Source organism: Sarcophilus harrisii, chromosome 1 (genome assembly GCF_902635505.1).
Source record: "Sarcophilus harrisii chromosome 1, mSarHar1.11, whole genome shotgun sequence".
NCBI lineage: Eukaryota > Metazoa > Chordata > Mammalia > Dasyuromorphia > Dasyuridae > Sarcophilus > Sarcophilus harrisii.
In genome coordinates, this window is record NC_045426.1 from 228,622,573 (window position 1) to 228,647,803 (window position 25,231).

Consider the following 25,231-nt stretch of genomic DNA (forward strand, 5'->3'; position numbering starts at 1 on the left):
TAAGGAGATAGAGACTTTTGGAAAGATATGCATGAGGACTACACAGGGTGAAAAGGCATGGAAGGACTATGATCTACATCAGTGGAAAGAATGCTCAAGTTGAAGAGATCCATCCAATTAACAATGAAGTACTGTACAGACAGTACTTAGCTAATTAGAATATGTATTTTACAACTATCTACATCAGCATGGCAAAAGTAATATTTATTTCTTAAATTGTACTTTCTAATCAAATATCTTTTTAAAAGTTATAAAATATTGATTCAGCAATTTTCATCATTTTGCTGAATGGGGAAAAGGATATTAATTTTTTCAGTTAACATCAGGAGATTGCTAAAGCAATATTAAGAGCCTTCTCAAGGCCATATTGCAGCATTGTGGCAAAAGGGTTTGTATACCGTGTCTAATTCTTTATATTACTGCTTAACACTTTATAAATTTTGCTATATATAATATCAGAAATAAATTCAATATATTACATTGTAGAATCTCTCATGTATAGGAGACTTGGATTTTTTAATGATTATTTTAACTCTGTACCAAGTAAATACTTTGTAATATAGCAATAACAAAATTAACCACCTGGCCTATATATCCAGTGACAAAATGTTTTCACTTTAAATAAATATGCACTATAACTAGATTATGTTAAACATTTCTGAATTAAAAAGTTCCATTACTTCAATTTAATTTTACTAAATGTATTATCTTTCTATGAAATATAAAGTACCTAAAATAAATGAATTATTTATTCTAAAAATTAACAATATTTTGTTATTTGTAAGGTTTAGTGAGGTTCATCAATTTGTTCAATATTTATTACTATTACTACTCCCAAAATTAAAAAAAGTGGAAAAGAAAACTAAACATTTGCTTAGTTAGAAAATCTGTTTCATGATAAATGTCAAATGTTAAAAAGAATAAAAATTTTTTTTTAAAGATAAGTTATTTTTAGGAAAGGTCATAGACATGCTACTTGGAGCAGAAAACCTTACTTAGTCTATTTAAAAGAATTACAGCTTCCTGAATTTGAGTGTGTTATTTTAGGAAAAGTAATTTAGGAGCATGGGGAGTTCTGCACCACTCTCATTCGCCACATATAATCTCCCACTAAGTGTGACTCAATCACCCATTACTCACCTTGTCGGTTGCATCAAGGTCAGCCCCATGTTCTGCAAGGCATTCCACAATATCATGGTAACCCCTGGCAGAAGCTGTCAAAAGGGGAGTCTCTCCTTCCCTGTTTTTAATGTTTACACTGCAACCAGCCTCACAAAGTGCTTTAGCCACGGAGTAATAGCCGTGCCAGGCAGCACAGTGTAGAGGAGTTTCTTCTTCCTGGGCAAATTGATTAAGGAAGTAGGAGAGAAATGAGGCAAGGGAAGATGAAAATATGTTATATGAGAGTTCCTTCCTCAGTGGCAAGTCAAGCTGGGGATGTGGAAGAAGAGCTTGCATTGACTAGAACTGGATAGTATTCAAGTCCATCAAGTCCATTTATCTGAATAAATATTATATCTCCCCCTCCCCAGCCCCAAACTTAAGCGCCTTGAACTGTTTTTCATTTTGTTCTCATATCCCCAAAGACTAGCACAGTACCTTAAATGGAGAAGAAAGTCAATTAAAGCTTGATCAATGACTGTCACTACAAAATAATAAAGTTTGGAAACACTAGTATTAAGAAATACAGTTGCTCTAGAGAAGTTCCAAAAGATAGACAACAACTCTCTCTCCTTATAATTTTTCTTTCTTAAAACAGCTACAACAACTTTATAGATTTCTGAACCTCTTGATTCAACTGTCTCAGCATGTTAAAGATAGATGACTTGACTGAGTCTATTGGCACTGTCAAACTCTTAACACTGAAAGCTTAGAAGTAAGTGAATTTCTATTTTTCTTGAAAACCAATTCATTTGTTTAACCCAAGATTCCTAAAATTAGAAAGTGGAGTTTTTACTCCAATAATTATATTTCTTCTTTTTTAAAAATAGTATTTTACTTTTCCAAATACATGCAAAGATAGTTTTCAACATTCACCTTTGCAAAACCTTATGCTTCAAATTTTTCTCCCTTTCTCTTGCCACTCTTTCTCCAAGATAGAAGCAATCCAATATAGGTTAAATGTGCACTTCTTATAAACATATTTCCATATTTGTAGATGATTATACCTCTAATAGTATTTACTCATAAAATTCTCTGATGTACACAGAAAGTCACCTAAGTCTAAATTATTAGGTATTTTTTTTCATGCTTTTTGTGATTATATACTTGTAAACTATACGTATACAGGAAGATATCTAGTTGTGGGGCATACAAAAGGATGAGGCTTTGATCAACACTATGAATCACTAAAAATATTTATTAGAGAGTTTATTATAGTTTAAAATGGCCATAATACTTCATGTTATAAAAAAGAGAAGTACATCAGCATGGATTCTGGCCTTTGGGAGCTTTCAATCTAAGATAGGAGCCATGAATTGCATAGACATAAAAAAGACTTTTTGATTGGTCTAATTAGAAAAAAAACAAATCAGCAAACAAATGTAGAGGGATATGGTAATGTTAGTGTGTTAGTTAATGATGACCTACCTTGTCCTGAAAATTTGGATTGGACCCAATACTACAGAGTAGTTGAACTACATCAACATGGCCATAGCGAGCTGCTACATGAAGGGCTGTTTCTCCAGACTGGAAAAAAAAATAAATCAAAGGCAATGTCCTTCAATCTGATGTTTTCACAACCATACATCATTTGGGGATTATAACACTTAGTGACTCTTGTAGGCTCACTTATGAACATAAGAATTTCAATAAGGTTACCTATGGTAGCATCAGTAATCAAACTAATCTATTTCATCAAGACTGTTCTTTCTGTCTGGAAAAGAAGTGAAAAGACAGAGTGTCCCATTCTGTGGGTAAAAGCCATTCATTCACAAGCATTCATTTTAGCTCTTACACAATCTCATAAGCACAAAGAATCACAATACCAGCACCATCCCTTTGCATGATAAGCCTTGCAAAATCTGTCTTTATCTTTCTTTAAATATTGGGGCCAATAGCTAATTTAAATAAAGAATACACAAATGTTTTTTTTAGATCTTTAAGAAACCTTTAGTTGTTACTTTGGTTTTTTTTTTTTTTTTCAGTAGTGTCTGACTTCATGTGCCCATTTGGAGTTTTCTTGGCAAAGATATTTGGAGGAGTTTGCCATTTCTTTCTCTACTTCATTTTATAAATGAAGAAACTGAGGCAAATAGAGTTAACTGACTTGTCCATTGTCACATTTTTAATAAATGTCTGAGGCCAGATCTGAATTCAGGAAGATGACTCTGGAATCAGGAGATTCCAGGCTTAGGATTCTGAACACTACACCACTTAGCTGCCCTAAAAAACTTCAGAAAATATTAAGTTCAACTCTCTCATTTTACAGACAAGAAAACTGAGGCCTAGGAAAGATAAAGAACATGCCCAAAGTCACATAGCAAATGTGTATCAGCAGTACTATTATGCATAGAACATATACATAGAACCCACCTGGGGTCAAAAAGATCCAATTTCAAATCTCACATTTCAAACACTGGCTGTATGATCTTGGGCAAGTCACCTAATTTAAGTTTGCCTCAGTCTTATCTGTGAAATAGGGATAAAAATAGCACCTACTCTCTCAGTGTCATTATGAGGATGAAATGAGATAATAATTGCAAAACATAATAAATGCTATATGTAAATGTTAGCTATTATTACAAGGCATATGCTTATAGATATGGTTTGTATGTATCTATATATTTGTCAGTGAACATGAAATATCGATTGTTGATAGAAACATACCTTGCACCACTGAGTTTCAAGATCTAGACATCTATTTCACATCTGTCATTAATTAATGGTGATACTAGAACAAGTCACTTAATTTTGCTTAACTCAGTTGCTAATCTATAAAAATCTAAAATAACAAAATACTAGATTTGGTGTCAAAGAGACTTGGGCTTAAAATTTTCTATGATGCTTACTAACTGTGTAACAGTGGATAAGTCATGTAACCTCAGCCTCAGATCATTCTCTAAAATTATTAGTTACTATCTGTGTGTGATCTGTGATGGTGGATAGAATTCCCATGCTGAAAAAAAAAATCATGGATCCTTAATGTGTTGATCTATCTATTGGAAGTTAGGAATCTTACTAGATCAATGATTTAATATTTGCCTGGCAAAGAGTTTAGTTATATATGTATCATCTCACTAATTCTCCCAATGTTTCAACTACTTCATACAACTAAGAAAATGGAGAAAGCAAGTACTGAAAATACTTACCTCATGGCAAGTAGTAAATCAATGAGAAAACACAGAATGGAACTCAGTTCTCTTAGTTTAGAATCAACCCAGTGTTTTGCCCACTAGAACATTGCCATGCTTTTTGCTTTTGTTTTTTTTATAAGCAGAGGGAGAACTGTTCACCATCTGCATAACACTGCCATTTCGCAGATGTAATCAAGTTGGTTAATTTCAATATTATTGCAAACTATCAGCCCAAAGAATATTAAATTTTAATTCTTTTCAAGGAGATTTTAGGTTTACCATTTGTCCTTTGAATAATTTTTCACACATTAATAAACAAAGTCCACATATGTACCCTTTCATCAAGTCCTTTAGTTATACTTCAGAAGATTATCACCCTTACCTTATCTTTAACATCCAAAGGGCATTTGTTCTCATTAAGAAATTTCAAGGTCTCTACATGACCATGTCGAGAAGCCCAATAAATTGCATTTGATCCAGCCTGTTTGGAAATAATATAAAAAGTCACTTCCAGATAGCCGATGGCCTCTTTTCCTAAACAAATTCATGCTCATTTATAGTCACTTTCAAATATATCAGGAAATAACCAAATCAGATATTCCAAGTAGATTCGCATTAAATTTTGGCAAAAAAAAAATACTATTTTGTTGGTTTTGCACTTCTAGTTTAATAAACTGAGGCCAAATTTCCTAAGAATTTCTTTCCATAGTATTAGGTATAACAATAAATAGCACATCCTAAGAACTGTGCATTGGATAATCTTTGATACTTTCAAATAACCAATTATTCTAAAATGATACAGAAAGTGATTACTTAAACAATGTAACAGTTATCAGGAGCAAATCATAGCATCAACATTGCTACCATGAGAGCCTTCTCACAGTACATGTTTTCATGGAAACACAATATCAAAGATTATTGTATTTATTCCTTTTCTACTGTTGCCCTAAAAACATGCTGGCAAATTCAATTTCTGGTAATGTGAAATAAATAATGGAAATTTTCCCAAGTATGATATTTAACATTGTTCAAGAAATATTATGAGTGAGATATAAAATCTGGCAGTACGCAAAGAAAGAAAGAAGCACAGTACCATTGAGAGTTTAGGTTTATAAACTTGGGGTTGATCATGAGATCAGAGACTTAGAGATAGAAAGGAGCTTATAAGCCATCAAGTCTTTCCTCCTCATTTTACAGATGAGAAAACTGAGGCTCAGATAAGTTATATGTGTATATCAGTTATATGATTTATCTGAAGCAGGATTCTAACTCAGGACTTTTTATTCTAATACTCCACCGTATCACATCTGATACTTGCTACCAATATGGCAGAGCCTCAGGTTCCTCATAAATAAAATGGTAGTAATAAGTAGTTATACTTCCTCAATAGGAATTTTGTGGGGAAAGCATTTTTTAAGTTATGTGTATATGTATATGTATATGCATATATACCTATATATATTATTGCTGTTATTACTGAACATAGTCTAGAAGTAGAGCATTTAACTTCACCTGCAGATATATGATTATTGAATATGTAAGATAATTTGCTTTATGAAAAAGGAACTAAGTACAGTTGTTCATTTCCCTGTTATTTTTAAAACAATGTGACACTAGTATTTAAAAAGAACATCCCAAGCTTCTTACTAATTCATTCATTTGAAATGAAACAGAATTATCACCTTATCCTGGACATCTATTCTTGCACCTCTCTTAATGAGTAATTGCAGCATCTGAATATTCCCACAGCCAGCAGCAATCAGTAATGGAGGTGTTCCATGCTGAGAATAAACAAGAGAAACAGGCTTTTCAAATACTTGAGGTTTGCTAAGAAAGAGAATAAGCCCATATTTAAATGTTTAAATGTAAATGTTAAATTGTTCTCAAAGAAGACCATGACATCAGGGAGATGCCATGACAGGCAAGTGAACTGGATTTAAGTGAAGGAGGGCTACGTCAAGTCAGCAGTCTCACTTTCCCCTCTAGAGCCATCTGGGTCCAGTGGCAAGATATAGCTCAGTAAGACTGGAGATGGCCTTGGATGAAATGGGAGATCTGGGCCTTTTAAAGCTAAGATCTTCGACAGATCTCAGTTTGACTGAAGCCATATTCAGTTAGTGATAGGCAGCAACTGAGGCAAAGAATCTACTCTTTCACCTAGTCTCCCCCCCCCCCCCCCCCCCCCCCCCAAGTAAATAAATAAATAAATGAGTGCATCTGGAAGGGGAAGGCCCTCAGGGTTTATGGCCAAAGCAGAAATGACTGTTATTTACATCTAATCTGAGTCAATAAGGACTCAAACAACGGAGGTAGCAGTCCTCCAGTGACATAGATGAGATGTTTTCTGTGGTTTTGTAAACTATGCATGAATTACTTTCCCCATGGCCTTTTTCTATACAGTCAATAGCATTTCTCCCCTGCTTCTTCATAACAGAAGTGGAAGATGGTCAAGAGTCACACATCTTTCCCCGACCTAGATTCCTCTTTTACATTCATGATTTAAAGTGACATTTTCATTTACAAGAATGGATGGCTTTCAGATTTTATAGGTAGAAGCACCATCATTTGACTCTTACGTGCCAAAAAATTCTCTATTTCTAATTCAAATCAACTTGTAAACTAAAGTGACTTTGCCCTGTGGTTTAAGGGTTTCCAGTTAGCAGAATATAGGGGGAATCAGTTGTACTCCTTTCACCTCAAGCTTTTCAGGCGCATCCTACTTTTGATTAAAATTGCCTCTTACTACCCAAGATGACATATATGTCAGAGCATCCTAGGAGAAACCTGTCAGACCTTGTTAGGTTGATTCACATCATAGTTAGTCAAAGAGCCCAGAAGGTGCTGAAGCCCAGGAACATTGTCATCATTGATAGCATGAATGACTGCTTTCATCACAAAGGAATCTTCTTCATCCTTGAAGGAAACAGAAAAGGAAAAAGAAGAGTAAATTAGACACACACACACACACACACACACACACATACACTTTTTAAATCAATGAGGATATAAAGGGTTTTCATAGGAAAGGTACAGAATTCTAATCCAAGAATTCTATAGGTAATGAAGGGAACCATGCATCCAAAACTACTAATTATTGATCATTTTTATGTGATTTTCATTTCTTAATATATCTTTCCCTACTTCCCCTCCCAATGGGGCCATCAGAGAATAACAAAGAAGAAAAAAGAAAGAAAGAAAAAAACATTTCAGCAAAATTAACAAAAATAGCAATTGAATCTAATGTTCCAAATCCATAATCCCCCAGTTCTGCAAAGAAGAAAGGAGATGGCTTTTCTTATCTCTTCTTTGGGAACAAGCTTGATCATCATCATGACCAAGAGGTCATTTTTAAAAAAGTTTATATTGTGACAGTAATTATATATCTTGTCTTCCTGGTAATATTTCCTTCACTTTGTATTATACAAGTATTTCCATAAATCTCTGTATTTTTTTCAGATTCATTGTTTTTCACAATGCAGTGAAATTCTGTTACTTTATTTAGCAAAGTTTAGCAATTTTCCAGTTACTGGACATCTATTCTGCTTCCTGTTGTTACTACAGAAAGTGCTATTAGTTCTTTGAGTGTGAGGGCTATTTTTTTTTTTTTTTTGCCTTTCTTGGTATCCTTGGTGTTTAGCATAGTGCCTAAAAAATAGTAGGAGTTTAAAATTTTGCTCACTGACTGATGCATACATTACCTTTCTGCCTTTTACTTTGTGGGGTTATATGCTTATAAGTGAGATTTTTGGGTCAGAGAATGGAAAGTTAATTTAATCCATTGAACACTGAAAGTTTATCAGCATTCACATAATTAGAACTTATGTAGACTGTTAGAAAGGAAACAAATTCAGCACTGATAATTTATAAAATCAATTATAACTCTTCATATATAATAGGAGAATGTCAATATACCAGCCTCAGCTACCACTATGATAAATGCATTAGGAATCTCAGAGATGCAGTCTGGTATCATGAAAGATTACTCTAGTCCTGGAGTCTGAGGACATGGATTCAAACTGGTAAATCACTTAAATTCTCTGGTCCCAGTTTTTCTCACATGTGAAATGAGGGGTGTTGACTACTAGATAGTCTCTAAGGCTTCTTGGAATTCAACATTTATGATTTTATAACAACTTAAAAGTATCTTCATTAGTTGAACTGAACTAGCTACACCCAGAGAAAGAACTCTGGTGATGACTAAAAACCATTACATTGAATTCCCAATCCCTATATTTATGCCCACCTGCATTTTTGATTTAGTTCACAAGCTAATTGTACAATATTTCAGAGTCTGATTCTTTTTGTACAGCAAAATAATGGTTTGGTCATGTATACTTATTGTGTATCTAATTTATATTTTAATATATTTAACATCTACTGGTCATCCTGCCATCTAGGGGAGGGGGTGGGGGGGTAAGAGGTGAAAAATTGGAACAAGAGGTTTGGCAATTGTTAATGCTAAGAAGTTATCCATACATATAACCTGTAAATAAAAGGCTATTAAATAAAAAAAAAAAGTTAGCTACTCTATGTAAATCTGAACATCTAAACATCTATGCAAATAAAAAATAAAAACCAATGGAATTTAAAACAAGATCAATTTATCAATCCACAAAGGCTTTTTTTTTCAAATAGGAAATAAATAAAATATCATTCCAAAAAAAAAAAAAAAAGTATCTTCATTAGTAAGGAAAGGCAAAGCAAAAAAATCATGTATTTGAAAATGTTTTCCTAATTAGCTATTTTCAACTAACAATAATATTGACAACAATGGCTAGCATTTATATAGCACTTTACATATATTATCTCAGTTGAAATGAATTTGTGCTATCTCTAATACCGTTGTATGTCAGGCTAGGCTAAGAATGAGTTGTTAAAAAAAACTGTCAGAAAAGTAAATCTGAAAAAATAATCAAAATGAACTATGTTCAGACTTGAATCTATAAATTTGTGACTACGTCTTCCAAATGTATAAACACTGAAAAAAAATGCATCTAATATAGGTTTGGGTTTTTTTTTTTTCACAAAATGCCAAAAACATCATTCTTCTTTATGTTATCTCTGATCTATAGTCTTTAAAAAACACATGTAGGTTTTAATAATGTGGTTATTTATTTTATTACAAGAATAAAGTTTATAACATAGTTGATTTTGTGAGCTCTTGGTTATTGCACACTTTAAAAAATGCCACCATTTCTATTTTTATATTGTCATCAAAATTGCCCCACAGAAAATATCTGTATATGAGAAATGCAAGAAGAATTGAGGAAAAGGAAGAAGAGAAAAAGGAAAGATAGAATAGGAATGAAAATGTGGGATGAAAAGAAAAGAGGAAGAACATGCAACTTTTAAGGAAACTCCTTGTAACTAACATAATAAGAAATGAATTTCTGAAGGGGAGATAGTTTTACATGACACATCACATATTTGTTCTATATTCTGTTTTAGTTAACTAATATTAACCTTGCCAATGCTTAATCTAAAAACTCTAGCTATTATTTTAATCTATAAAATTTTACTCATTAGCACTTTATCTTAGATTACTTGTTCTCATTTATTCTATCATTTGTTATTCTGAATTCCTTCTCTTTAATTTTATGTTTCTCCTTATCCTATTCTCTATATTTAACATTTCAGGTTAGTTAAGCTTAAGAGTAAGGGGGGAATTTCAGTCAGGGGTGGAATTCCTGGATACTATTCAGGACTTATGAAAATATTAAGTTGCCAGAGCAAGACAGTTCCCATGAAAAAATCTGTATCGGAAGGGTTCCTGTCCCTCTAGATCTAACAAAAAGTCGTGTTGTTGACTATCAGGGGAAAGGCTCATCTAACTCAGATGTGTAGATTCTTAATGGTAGGGTTAATCTGAGATTAGCTTTCATTTTGGATTGGGGGGAAAAATCTGTATTCACTGTAAATGGCCTTTGGGCAGGGAGTACATTGTTAATAAATCAAATGGAGCTTTGGCAATTATGCTTGGGTAATAAAGCTTCATAACTCCTTTTAGGGCATAACAGCAGCTACTCTTACAATTCCTTTCTCCCCTGTGGTGGTTTTCTCGCTTTCTCTTTCTCTAATACTATTTATAATGAGATTCCATATTATCACTGGATGCAGATAGCTCTCGTTTTAGTAGCTGTAAATGGCCAGGAACAATAAGGCCCTTTTAGAATGGATCAATTCCTTCCTTTAACTGCTCTCTTCAAAAGAAGAGATGGGGAAGAAGGAGCAATATCAACCATAACAAGGAAGCAAAGGTGAAAGAGTATATTTTATCAGTCTCTTCTCAAGAAGAGCTAAAACAATAACATATTACTAAGTGTATTCAGATTCTTTACTATTTCATGCTGCAGAGGAATATAAGCTATATTATATATATGAATATACATATACATATAATATTAAGAAGAGACAATATGAAAGGCAACATGCATGCTTACCAGAGTATCATCACTTCTGGCGACGCTCATGTTACTCCTAGATAAGAAGGACCTGGATAATCTTTGGCACAGTGATATCAATCGAACAGATTGCTTGGAAGAGATACATAGACACACACACACAAACACACACCAAAGAAAGAAAATTTTAGGTAACAATGCTCAGATTCATGTAAATTATGGGCACTTTGAGACAGCTTTCTCCAACGACACTATAAATTGCTGGCAGATGAATACTTTGCTCACATGGAAGAGTTTGTGAAACATGATTAGGTGGAGTACATTCTATCAGTATTAAATGAATAGTATTTTATCCCCTTAGGAAACAATACTACAGATACATATCTGCTACAACAAAGGGTTCTCTTCTTGGCATTTCATTCCATCATAGGGTTGGAAAAACAGTCCAATATAAAATTTAGGAGGTATATGAAAGAAGTGGACAAATTCATTGTAAGGAAGCTTTATGATTATATGACTTTAACAAGGGAAAAATGTTACCCAATATTTCTATTTGTATAATACTTTTTTATTTGACAGAATCATGTAATGCGTGAACTAGGCATTTACAAAATTTTACCCATCATCTATTCACAAAGAGGAAAAGAATAAATAGGACCATTGATCTAGAGTCTGAAGGGACTCTTCTTAGAGATGATCAAGTCCAACCCCCTAATGTTACAGATGAGGAAATAGAGGCCCACACAGGTTAAGTGATATGCTCAAGGTGACATAAATAATAAGTAGTTGAAATTTGAACTCAGATCCCTCAATTGATTCCATTGTAGTATACTGCCTCTTGGTGGAGAATTGTTTGGTTTGTAAGAGAAAAATATTAACATTTTAATAACAGAAGCAGAAGCAACATGATAGATTTGTGTGTGAAACATTTAGATATTCTTAGTAAGTTCTGAACCTTGATAGGAGGACCAATGCTAAATGAGGATGAGATTCATTAAGGTGGATGGAAGACATGTCTTCTGAAAATATCCACTTGATATCTTTAATGGTGATTTCTTAAGCATGGATTTCCTTCAAGGATGCAAAAATGAAACACATTTTAAGTTCAATAGAAAGAGGTTTGGATTTGGAAGCAAAAGGTATACATTTGAATTCCAGTTTTGCTACCTAGGAGAGACTCTAAACAGTCTGCAAAGGCTCTGTAAAACAGAGATTGTGCTAGATTACCTTTGATATTCCTTTCAATTCTAAATCTCTTATCATATAAACCTAGCCTGGAGTTGGGGCCATTATACTTAACTTTTGACTTGACTCTAGATCAGGGGTCCTCAAATATGGCCCGCGGGCCAGATGCAGGAGGTGAGGACGTTTATCCCCCTCACCCAGGGCTATGAAGTTTCTTTATTTAAAGGCCCACAAAACAAAGTTTTTGTTTTTACTATAGTCCAGCCCTCCAACAGTCTGAGGGCCAGTGAACTGGCCCCCTGCTAGATGCTTCTTGTTATAGTATGAAACTGAAGGCTAACTTAGAGTTTTTATTCTCTTTTTCTCTCAAAAGTTTTTATGAAAACAATTATACCTCATATTCTCCCTTAAAGGGAGAGCAAAATGAAGAGGTAGATAGGTTGAAAGAATAAGAGAGGCTAATTGCCTATGACAGTACTGAAATTTTTTAATATTTCCTTCCAACAGGAAAGAAAATATTAATTGTAAAAACAAAAAAGAACACTTTTAGCTAATCATCCAAACATTCTTCATTTAAATATTATGTTGCTTAAATTAATGAATAAATGAATGGAAATGGACAGATATTTATCTGTTCTAGGAAACATTATGATTAATTTTGAGTTTGTTTAAAATATATAATTTTATATGAATAATAATTTATATGATAATTATATTAAATTCCACTAAAAGTAAGAGATTAAATATCTTAACTTGAGCACTTTAAAAACTCTTTGTAAAACAGAGGGGAACAGCAGAGCATTAAACAATAAAATAAAATAACTTAATTTTACACATTGTCGACATAAAATAGGATAGAATTTCAGACTGAAAATAAAAATAATTAATGCTGCTACTTTATGCAATATACTTACCTTCCATTTTTTTCGGGCTGCAAACTTTTTGAATTTTTCCATATTTACTGCAGATGCTTTCCTACTTAGTGCTTGTTGACTATCTTTAGGCTAAACAGAGAATCAAAAATCAGAAAATTTATAACAATTCCTCCTACATTACTTCATAATTCTCAAGCTTCTCTGTTTTCTCATATTATTCAGTGGCTATAGACACATACATAATATACCTTATTAAAACACTTAAGAATGGTTTGGGGATAATGCACAGGGAACTTGGGGAGCCATTTACAAAAGTTTATCATAGTATATTAGATGGAAAAAAAAGAATCCTTTTAACATGGGAAAAGACAATGATGATAAGATTGAATTCCAATATAAAATTTAGGGGGTGTATGCAGGAAGTGGAAAAATTTATCATAAGGAAGTTTTATAATTATATGACTTTAACAGGGGGAAAATGTTACCTAATGTTTCATGTTCTAAACATTTCTGTTACACTTTTTCATTTTATAGAATTACATAATTTGATATTTTAAGGTACTTTAGGGAAAAGCTATCTAAATCTTCTATACAGTGTCTAAATCCCTTTTGCATCTCTGAAAGATAGTTATCTATATCTTTTGTACGTTAGTGAAAGAAAATGTATATTATATATATATATATATATATATATATATATATATACACATACACATCCTTTAGAACAGTGGTTCTCAAACTTTTGTTTTCAGTATCTTTATCCTATTAAAAATTATTGAGGATCTCTTCAAAGCATTTTTGTTTATCTGGATTATATTTATAGACATTTACTATATTGGAAATAAAAACTATTTTTGAATTTGTAGACCCTCTAAAAGGGTTTCAGAGATCACCAGGATTCTCTAGACCATACTTTGAGAACCACTGCTTTAGAATATAATGACAGGTCACTTTCTTCATGGATGAGCTATTTTCTAGTTATGGCAACTCCAACTGTTAGATCACTTTTCACTGGATCCAAATTCACCTCCAATGATCTTCTCCTGATGAGAAACAGCTATACCCTATTCTACATGAAAAAGTTTCATATATATGAAGATATGTTTCCTTCATTTTCTCTTCTCTAAATTAATTAAGCACACTTAATTCCTTGAACCATTTCTCTATACCAAGAGCTTTTCACCCTTTTAATTGCTTTCATTTGAATTTAGAAATATGGATCTGGAGAAATGGATATATTATTTTAACTGCAATCTCAGGGGATATGCAATAGAAAAAATATTAACTTGAGGTTTTATATATAAGCTTAAAGATTTTAAAAATCTGAAAAAAATTTAAAATATGACAACATATAACACTGACCTTAATCCAAGGATGTTGCAAACTATCTTGAATTGTCATTCTTTTCCTTTTGAGGGGAAGAGGAAAAAAATATTTGAACCATAGTGGCAAGTATGAGATTGTCTCAATGTAAACATAAAAAAACCACATTATTGTTGCTCAGTTATGTCTGACTCTTAGAGATTCTACATTTGGAGTTTTCATAGTCAAAATATTGGAGAAATTTGACATTTCTTTTTCTAGCTCATTTTATAGATGAGGAAATGGAAGCAAAGAGGTTTAAAGTGACTTGCCTAGAGTCACATATAATTATGTGGGGCCACATTTGAACTCAGGTCTTTCTGACTGCAGGCCTGGTGCTCTCTCCATTGTTCTAGCTGCTTGGCAAACTATATACAGAAACTCTCAGGTACTGTCTACACAGTATAGAAAAATGCTGAAAACTACATTTGCCTATTTGCAAATCATTTGCCAAGGCAGGATAAGAAAGCTTGTGCCTGTGTAGAAGATGGTGCATTTTCTGAATGCTTTTCACATAATACATTTTCCTTTTGCCAACAAAGAAGTAGCTAATATCTATAAAGCTCAAACTTTTACCCATGCTCAAAATGACAAGCTAACATACATCTCTGTACAGGCAGGGATAATAGATACTTACTTTGGGTCCTTAACTAGAAGTCTTCTTATGAAGTCTTTGGCTAAAGCACTGGTATTACTGAAGAATTCTTCCTCAAACTCATAGTTCACAGCAGATACATTTGCCAACGTTTCTTGCTTTGTATCACCAAGGAATGGTGAGGCACCACTAAGACTGTAAAAATAAAAATGGAACATAGGACATTTGCAATTAGTCCTTGTTGTGCACTAAACTTTGTTTTATTACCTGATAAAGGAAGAGTGGAAAAGAATTATTTCTTGGTATGTAGAAATACCATTTTAGAAGATAATTACTTTTTATATGATAGTTAATTATAACTGACAAAAGCTTGGATTCATTCAAAAGATTCATTTAAAAAATCAAGTTGGAACAATCTTGTCATCTAATACCCCCCTTTAAAAATGTTCTCAGTAGTGATCAACAGTAAAGTTTTTATCCATTGTGATGTTACAATTTTGAGTTAATATTTAAAATTAGAAGTAAAAATTTAATGAACAAAAGGTAAATATTATATATTGAAACAGAATATGTGTGATCCTGTTTCATTTAATATTAAGTAGGATGACCAAAGTCAGATGAACAAAATGGGATAAACAAAATTTCAAGATCACTAAATAAACATGTTTTCAAAGAAAAATATGAGCCTATATTTTGTGAACTTGGGTACTTACAGAATATAGGTTATTACACCAATGCTCCTAGGAAAGAAAAAAATATATATATATACATCAGAAGGTAGTGAAACAGATAAGAAAATAAGTAGAATAATGGAAAGGTTACTTACCACATATCTGCCTCAAGACCAAGAGGTTCATAGTTTACTATTTCAGGAGCTAAGAAAAAAACAAAGATATATTAAGTTCCAGAAATAAGTGACCTAATGGTTGATATTATTATGTGAATTCGAAACAGTTTAAAATAATTCTCTTAAAATCAGAGAAGATGAGAAATATTGCCATGGAAAAATGGTTATTCTTCTACCATAATCTAATGCCTACAGGAACATCACACTCACCAACAAACTCTGGGGTCCCAAAGATATTTTTAAATTCATTTCCAAAGTCAATTTTGTGTGCCAAGCCAAAGTCAATTATCTTGATCCGAGGTTTTGGGACATTCCTATCCAGAAGCATTATGTTTTCAGGCTTTTGAAAAGAAAAATTAAAAGCTATCATATATTATCCTGAGGAAATAGCTACAAAATACTTCTTACCCTCTCCCAAAATAACTAAGGTCTTTTGAGGTTTGGAATCATTTCTTATATTTCTTCATATTTCTCACAGTATCTTGCAGAAAGCAGGATAAGTTTATTGTGATTGGTTAGTTAATTGAAAAGTTCAACCTGGGCTCATCATGTTCTAAACGTTACCACAATTCTGTGATAACCTTTGGTTGGGATGGGCATGTGTATAGTTGGAAGAAATTCCTGTGACATCTAAAGTAACCTTGAGCTAAGCAAGTATTTGGAACTTTCAGGTTTCAGGTTTTATTCAAGGAAAAGTCAGAAGCTCATAGGCAAATTGAAAGTACTTCCTCATTTAATATGTATTGTGTACTTACTATGTGCAAGCACCTATCCTAGACTTAACACAAAGATGCATAAGACATGATCACTGCTTTCCATGAAGTCACAACACTTCCCACAAAGAAGGTGAGAGACTGCTATATTATGTATTTTAAAAATATTTTTTATTTCACTTGGCAATTCCATTTATTAAGTTAAGTGAAATCTGTTATACCCATAGCTTTCCTTGAACTGTTAATTTTCTAAAATACCAATAAAATATTTTTTAAAAAAGAACTATATTTTGCTTTATACATAGCAACATACCTTCAGATCAAAGTGAGCAATGTGCTGGGAATGGAGGTAGTAAACACCATTAAGGATTTGTTTGAGAAATTCGGTAGCTTCTTCTTCAGTCAAAGATTCTTTTTCAGCTAAAAAGTCAAAGAGTTCTCCACCTGCAACACTGTGAGAAAGAAAAGTGTTATTGATGGATATTCTGAAGTGACATCAATTTATCTTTTGCTTGGCTTCTTTCAGTCACATATCTGACAGTTCAAATTCTAAATCTAGAAAAAAAATTAAAGAATTAAGAATCAGGGAAGCCAATATGGGGCAATGTGGGCAGCTCGGGAGCATGGTAGATAGAACACTGTGCAGGTATTGAGGAAATATTATCTTGATGAGCTCAAATCTGGCTTCCGACACTTATTAGCTATGTGAACCCGGACAATTCATTTAATCCTATTGGCCTCAGTTTCCTTATTTGTAAAATCATCTAGAAAAGGCAAAAGCAAATCACTCTAATATCTTTGCCAAGAAAACTCCAAAATGGGGTCATAAAGAGTTGCAAAATATTGAAAAATGCCTTAATAAAGCCAATATTCAAGAAGTCATAAATACTTTTAGATTTGTATTTTACATCATTGATCATGTTATGATTCAGAGTATTTTGGAGGCAGTTCTATTAAAATGGAACTGTCTTTTCTAACAGGGAGAAGAGAAAGATTAAATTATTAAAAAAATAATTCTAATTTTTAAAAACCATATTAAATCTTGGATGCAAAATATAAACTAATTTTGTGGCATGATTTATGGTATGTCTTCTTCTCCAGTATTTAAGATGATGACCTGAAAATATGTATAATAGGAAACTCTTCAGAAGAGTAAAACTAATCAATATTTAAAAATAATCTTTGTAGTTTAACTACACAGAGAAATAAAACCACAATTGAACTGTAGTTAAGAAAAAGTACATATTAAGTAAATTGCCTTTTTATTAAGGAAGACAAATATTGAGTGTGGTTGTGTAACCTCTAATTGATTGTACTTGTATAGATATTGGTGCTTATTAATTTAAAAGGGGAGGGGAATAGCTTTCTTAAAACTGAATTCCAGATTTTGAGTTCTCCCCTTATGTAGTATAAAATGATTATATATATATATATGTATGCGTGTTTGTATATGTTTTGATTATATCTTTCTTCCTGAAAAGTTTACCTTGTTATTTAAAGATGTTCAAAAATGAGTCTTTTCCACTTTACCAACTGTTCTAAAAACTGATATGAAACTAGAAGCTAGTGAGTTCAGCACTTCTAGAAAAGAGGCTACTCAACTATACCAGAGGCTAAACTACCCGATTCTGGTTATCTTTAATCAATGGCCTCTTCCAATCCCAGCTAAAATCCTGTCTTTTAAAAGAAACCTTTCCTAATACCCCTTTAATGTTAGTTCCTGACCTTTGTGATCACCTATAATTCATCCTGTCCATATCCTGTTTGAACATTAACTCTTTGCATGTTGTTTTCCCCCATTAAACTTTGAACTTCTTGAAAGCAGGGATTTTTTTTTCTTTTGGTCTTTTTTTGTATCCTCAGGACATAGCACAATATTAAGCATGGGGAGAGAGGGAGCTTAATAAATGCATCCTTTCACTGATGTTGTTTCTGCAACACATTGGGTATAATAGTAAATGTGTTAAGGAGAGGAGATGAAAGAGGAAATGACCACTAGATGTAGGATGGTAGGAGCAGCAATACCGACATCTAGGATAGTAAATGAATAGAATCAGAACTGTGTGAATGTGAATCTTTATTAAAATCTAACTCTAATCTCCAATGCCTCATCATGACAGAAAAGTAAGATTAGATTCTTAAAAGGTATGGTAAAAGTACACAAGCTAGGATAAGACTGGTAATACGCTAGGTATGTGTGATCTCATTAAGGTGTACATCCTATTCAGGGATACAGATTGCAATAGATCCTTCTAGTCCATCCTTTCATCTCTCTCCTCCATAAACTTGCCATAGAGAATCCACCTATTACACTATGGTCTCTTTTCATATTCTCCTTGTAGGGATATCTAAAATGTCTGAGTAATATTGTTCATACCATTACTCCCATATAATTCTTTATTTGAGATGTGCTGCTGCCTACCAAACTGAAAAGGCTTATAGGCCTAGTAACAAATTATTTGTCTCTCCTCCAAGGGAAAGCCTAGTTAAGTGTGGTAAGGCTCATCATAAGAGGCTTGGCAAATCAGATGATGAATTTTTATTTTTGTGATTGCAATTAATTGCTTTGTTAATTAGCATGGAAAAATGTTATGAACCATGTAAATAGAAAAAATTATTTAAATTGATAAAGTCAAGGATCCTTGAATCATTTGTAGCTCACACTTGAAATTTAAAGTAGTAAGGAAGCTTGGAGAGTAGATATTCAAATCCCATCATTTACAGATGAGACAAATGAGAATCACCAGGTGGGTTAATGAGGAATTGGAAGATTAAGGAGTTAGAGAGAGCATCAATGTGAATATTGAAGACTCCTGGTTTAAGGACAAGAGTTGAAAAGAGAAAATGATAAGCCAACTGCTAAACACCTGGAGAAAGATTCAGTACACATCAGCTATCATGGTCTGTATTGGATCTAGAATTTTGATTGAGTGGCTTTCATAGGAGGTAAGATTGATGAGTCAGTAATATAGGAAGCAGCAGTAATGGGAAAGGAGTATTGCAATTTTCCTTTAAAGACCAGTATATTAGGGAGTGTGGGAATAGGAAATGCTATTGCTGGGGATATCATTGGGAAGATGTATTCAAGGGAAAGCTAGCTAGCTCTCAATGAACACTAGTAGATGGAAGAAGGGAGAGAAAAAAGATGTCTAAGATGAAGGGAAATTTATTCATTATGAAATAAGGATTCCAGAAGTCATAGTGAAAGAGATGGGCATAATTGGAATGGGGAATGATTGGGGCAGAGTTGAAGAGAATGAGGAAAGAATTGGAGGGAGGGTTAGGGATAATTTGTTCCTCTAGACAGTAGATGATTAATACATGACTAGCAAGACAAACAGGAAGCAGAAGAGTGTTAGCTTGTTAGTAAGGAAAATACTATACCTCAGTCATGCCTATGGATGCTCAGATACTATTATCCACATTATCCACTGTCATCCATACTTCCTCAAATAAAAACCTCCTTTCGTTCATTTGACTAAACCATCTCTCTATAACTTTCACTCTTCCTAACTTATTTCTCACCTTTATTGAGAACTCCAATGTTTCATTAGTTTCTCGGACCATTACTCTGAGTCTGACTTTTTTTCCTCTCTTTCCATTCTCCCCTAATATTCTATATCTTAACTCTACACTGTCCTCTGCCCGGAATTTCTTTATCCCTTTGTTCTATGAAGAACTCTTCATCTCTTCTTAATTTTATTAGCTCAGGAGAGGACCCATTTGCCAGTTGCTGATTAGAGCATCCAACCATGCTGAATAAGTACATTATAAAGTCATACTATCCAATGTCAACTGGGCTGTCACTGCAGAAAGGCAATCCTTTTATTATCTTCTAATTGATTCCCTATGTCACTTCTCAAAGAAGCAATTCCAAACATTAATTCTCTTCCTTTTTAAAGCATTCTATAATTCCTTCTCTCCCATTCCAAACCCTTAGTTAGAACCTTGATACTTTGTTTTCTTTGAAAATTGAAGCCATTTGACATAAACTCCCTCTTCTCACATTTTTCTTGCACCTAAAAGTCAATGACATTATACCCTATTCTACCCTTTTCTTTCTTAGAATCTAAGAGTGAAACAGCCTTTCTTTTTGTCAAGACCAACACAGATTTGGTGATTTCTTTTCTGCTGCCTTCAACCCATGACTCTCTCTTCCATCCTTAAAGACAAACAACAACAAACCCACTCTCAACCCCTAAAGCTGACACTCACCTTTTGTCAACCAAGCTCCCCGAAAAAGCTGTCTCTACTCTCTCTGCTTCAATTCCTTTCACATACTCCTTAACTAATTGCAATCTAGTTTCTGACTCACTCATCTGAAATTGCATATGACACTACTGACCATTTTTTCCTCCTAGATATTCTCTATTCTTTGAGTTGTTTTAAAATTACACTCTCCTAGTCCTCTTACCCAACTGACCAATGCGTCTTTATTTTGTTTACAGGCTTATAATCCTTACCATGCTCCCTAATTATATGCATTCCCCAACACTCTGTCCTATATCCTTCTTCTCTTCTTCCTCTATATTCTCATTCTTGGTAACATCATTCTGTCCCCTGGGTTTAATTATCATTTTCATGCAGATGATTCAGATCTATATATCTATTCCCAAGTTTCTCTTTAGAGACTCAATCCTACGTCACCAATTGACTATTGGACATTTCAAACTTGATATCCTGGAGACATCTCAAACTTAACATGTCCAAAATGGAACTAATTTTCTTTCCCTCCAAAACCTCTCCCTTCTTCCAACTTCCCTTTTGCTTTGAAAGTCATTACCTTTCTTCCAGTATTCCAGATTTATAACCTTGACGTTAACCTTAATTTCTTGCTTTCCCTCAATCCATATATCTAAATGAGCTGCCAGATTTCTCCACTTCAATACCTTTTGACCTTTACTCTTTGCTCACTTAGCTATCACCTTCATCACTTCACACTTATATTAATTGGTACAGCTTCCTAGTTGGTTTTTCACACCTCTGATATTTTCCCTCAGTAATGTATTCACCTAAGTAATTTTCCTTAAGTGTGGCTCTATGCCACTATCTACCTCACTAAACTCTAGTGAGTCCAGAATAAAATATAACTGCTCTTGCTTTTTAAACTCTTCAAGTCTGATGCCAATCTATCTTTTTGACTTTATTGTACACTATTCCCCCTCATATACTTTGTGATCTAATCAAACTAGCCTTTTTTTTTTTTATTATTTTATCCAATTAGTTACTTCATGACCTTATTTGGGCTTTTCTTGGTCAAGATACTGGAATAATTTGTCATTTCCTTCTCCAGCTCATCTTACAGATGAGGAAACTGAGACAAAGAGGGTTAAGTGATTTGCCTGAGCCCACGTAGCTAATAAGTCTCTGAGGCCAGTTTTGAATTCAGGTCCTACTGATTCTAGGTCTGTGCCTATTTACTGTGCCATCTGTCTTACCTATGATTTTTAAATGTTGCATTCCATCATGGGTCTCTATTCTTTTGTACTGGTGGTTCTTTATGTCTGAAATGAATTGTCTTCTTACCTCTCCATGGAGTTTCTTCCTTTAAGATGTAGCTCAAGCACTGTTTTCTACTGGAAAGCTTTCATGATCTCAACTAACCATTTCTGCCTTTATTCCCAAGCAATGCCTTGTATAGAATACTTGGTTTATGGTTTTTCCTCATATTCTCTACCCTTTGCACTTAAAAAGGACCCAGAGTCTAACATAATTGAACAACCTCAGATACTTAAAAAAATGTGAGTTCATTGATGGAAATTCTCCCTCCAATGATTCAGGCTATAAACCATCTACACCTACCTATTTTGTGACTTTTATCTATATGCTCCTATAAGTTTGCCACTTGGGGTACATGTTCACTCCAATCACTCAAATAACTTTACACAGTAATAAGGGTAGGAGGTAGGGTTTAGAATTATGATTTCATAGGTATAAGGAACTCCTAGAAGAAATTCCATTCAATATTGAAGGTTGGCACATTTTTCTACCAGTTATAGTCAGCCAAAGGGACTGAGAGGTTAAATCATTTGCCCAGGTTCCCACAGCCAGTACATAACAAAGACAGGGCTAAAACTCCAGTCTTTCTGGCATCTACATTAGTTCCCTATACATTGTCATTGCTTCCTCTTTTAATTTTAAGAATTAGTATTTTGGGTTTCTTGTTTTTCAATTTACTGGTCATAATTCTAGGAGCCATTGTCCTATATGTTAATTCATTTACCAAAGACCTCCCCATCTACATCACCTCCAACCTAAATTGACTTTTCCCCCCATTTTAAATTCTTGAACCATAGAATATTCAATATCAATAATCAACAGGAAATCTCTGATCAGTCTGACTAAATTCTAATACTACATTTTCATATTCACTTTTCCTTAGATAAGCCACCTCTTTCCATCAGCACAAACTCAATTTTCTTTTGTTCTTTCAGCTTTCCTTTTTAATGCCATTACTTCTGGTGCAAGCTGATGTGATTGTCCCAACTCTTTCAGTATGAATAATTTTGTTCTGAGTTCATTCACCTCCTTTCAAATTGTCCCTATCTACAAATCAGTCCACTTGGCCCAAGTTCGATTCCCTATTTCAGGAGGTTCTAATTCAATGGTTCTCCTTAGAGAATTAACTTCAAATAAACACGTGTATAGTCAAAATAGCACTAACTTGCTCTTATAATTAATAACCATTTATTTAGCAATCACTATGTGTCAAGCACTGGACTAGGCATATTTTCAAATATTTAGGAACCCCATATTTGACCATCTTCCTTACTGATTTCATGTGAAGATTTCTATCAATTTTTAATTATTTTTTTGGAAAAAGGAATATTTTCCTATATAACCTTCTATCTTAAACAAGGCTATTCACCCATAAGGTACTTTTTATTCCTTATGTTATCAAAACAAACAAAAGTTTTGAAGGAATGATGATTAGAAAACATCTCTCCCCCTTTCTACTCCTCAAAAACCTATTATTTTTCTTTTCAGTATATAGTACCCTTTTCTCTATATATCCAAATGGTTTTTCATATTCAAATGTTTTCCTTTGTTTCTGGATTTTTTTTTTCTTTTCCCTAAAATGTTGGGAAAAAAGATGATTTCTTAGATGGGCATTTCCCTTCCCATATTACACAAATTTAAAACTGAAACTGAATACTTGCAACTGTTGTAGCTGAAGAATAGAATAATGATAAAAATGGAATCAGTCAGAAACCTTTGTGCTTCTATTCTTTGTTCTGGATTTGATATTTTGCTTAAGAAAAGAACTGATTGATGAAAGGAATGATGAGCAATCTATACAGAAAATTTGAAAATGAGTTTAACCTTCTTTATTACTTTGAAAACTGAAAGTAATTCAAATCTCAGCATTATCATGTAAATGTTGCGAAGTGCACTTAAGTTATTTATGAACTGCATTTTAATAAATTCTTTATGCTTATAATGAGACTACAAAGAGGTTCTCTCCCTATTCATTTTTTTGAAAATGATAGGATCATAAAGGAAAAACATAAAAGATTTGGATGGAAAGGACCTATTTTGATTAGACTGCTGTAGAAAACAATTTCTAAATTATTCTAGATGTGTGTTGGGAGGGGGGGGGAGTCTTTAGCCCTGATGAAGAACTCCTATACAAATAGCCTAAAGATTTAGGCCCCAAAGAAGAATATAGCGCCATAGCACCAGCCTAATTCTGGAAAGACTATTATTTTGTTCATTAAATGAAGTTCCTGGACTTGGAGTCGGAAAGAAACGAGTTCATTTTCCATCTCAGACATTTACTAGCTGTGTGACCTTGGACAAGGCACTTAATTTTTCTGTATTCCAGTTTTCTTATCTAAAAAACAAAGGGGTAGAACTTGATGGTTTCTAAGTTCTCTTCTAGCTCTAATTGAATGATCCTACAAGCCCTAATTCATCACATAATGAGTTATGCTTTGATACTATCTTATTTTATGAAGTTAATGAAAATAATTCAACCAAGAGGGCACAGCAGTCTACCTGTAGCAGAAAAATCAACACACTGAATATCCTGAACTCGCCTATTGGTGGCTAGGTATGGCAGGTGCATCCAATTTACACCTCAAGTCCTAAGACACAAATGGGGAAAGCAAAGGCAGAAATAAAAGGGTAGGAAATTTGTGAAATTAGAGATAAATGAACTTTCTCTGTTTCCTTTTTAATTTGAATTTTCCTGGAAGATTAGATTTCATTAATTAAGGTACATAGTTACATTCATTCTTTGTTTTTGAGGACTAATGATATCACAATGTTGGGGTAAAATAGTGGATGATGGGTGATATCTTGACTTGAATGTGAACTGGATTCAAGTGAGGTACAGCTGCACAAAGTTTTCCAGAGTCAGTAAGAATCCAATGGCAAGAAAAAGCCAAGAATGGTGATGGCCCAGGATGAAGTGGATAATCTTAGTGTCTTTGATGTCTAATCAAGCACTAAGCACTTCACAGTGCCTGCTTCAGCCACCTTCATGACTGTTAGAACAAATTGTTTTCATGTGCTCATTCTATTTGGGGAAAATCTTCACATGTTAGACTTCTTCCTACCTCACTGATAGGATTGAGGCCTGCCAGTTACTCTCAACCTGGTTTAGCTCATTATTGTGGACTGAATACAATGAGAGGTGAATTGTTACTTGGTTCCCTATTCTGGCCCTTAAAATTTTTTTTGGATTCATCATGTACAATTATTTGATTTTCTTTAAAAACAATAATTCTGGTGTGAATGAATGAACAAGTTTAATTAAACACTTCCAGTGAGCCAAGACAAATGCAAAAAAAAAAAAAAAAAAAAAAAAAAAAAAAAAAAAAAAAAAAAAAAAAAAAAAAAAAAAAAAAAAAAAAAAAAAAAAAAAGAAAGAAAGAAAAGTAAAGAAAAAAAAAGAAAAGGAAAAAGAAAGAAAGAAAGAAAAGACCTGCTTTCAATGGGGATTTTAATGGGGAT

General features: G+C 33.4%; 1 protein-coding gene across 3 annotated transcripts in view; it reads right to left on the reverse strand.

Moving 5' to 3' along the window:
• The window catches only part of DAPK1 (death associated protein kinase 1), a 228,293-nt gene that overhangs the window by 60,478 nt on the left and 142,584 nt on the right, over positions 1-25,231 (reverse strand). For all 3 annotated transcript variants that reach the window (XM_031937794.1, XM_031937789.1, XM_031937801.1), the window contains 13 exons: positions 16,587-16,725; positions 15,771-15,900; positions 15,540-15,588; positions 15,427-15,453; positions 14,756-14,908; positions 14,119-14,164; positions 12,796-12,885; positions 10,736-10,828; positions 7,089-7,208; positions 5,978-6,076; positions 4,678-4,776; positions 2,590-2,688; positions 1,141-1,338 (listed from right to left, as the gene is read on the reverse strand). In XM_031937794.1, the coding sequence (XP_031793654.1) occupies positions 1,141-1,338; positions 2,590-2,688; positions 4,678-4,776; positions 5,978-6,076; positions 7,089-7,208; positions 10,736-10,828; positions 12,796-12,885; positions 14,119-14,164; positions 14,756-14,908; positions 15,427-15,453; positions 15,540-15,588; positions 15,771-15,900; positions 16,587-16,725 (1,342 nt within the window). The remainder of the gene's footprint in view (positions 1-1,140; positions 1,339-2,589; positions 2,689-4,677; positions 4,777-5,977; positions 6,077-7,088; positions 7,209-10,735; positions 10,829-12,795; positions 12,886-14,118; positions 14,165-14,755; positions 14,909-15,426; positions 15,454-15,539; positions 15,589-15,770; positions 15,901-16,586; positions 16,726-25,231) is intronic.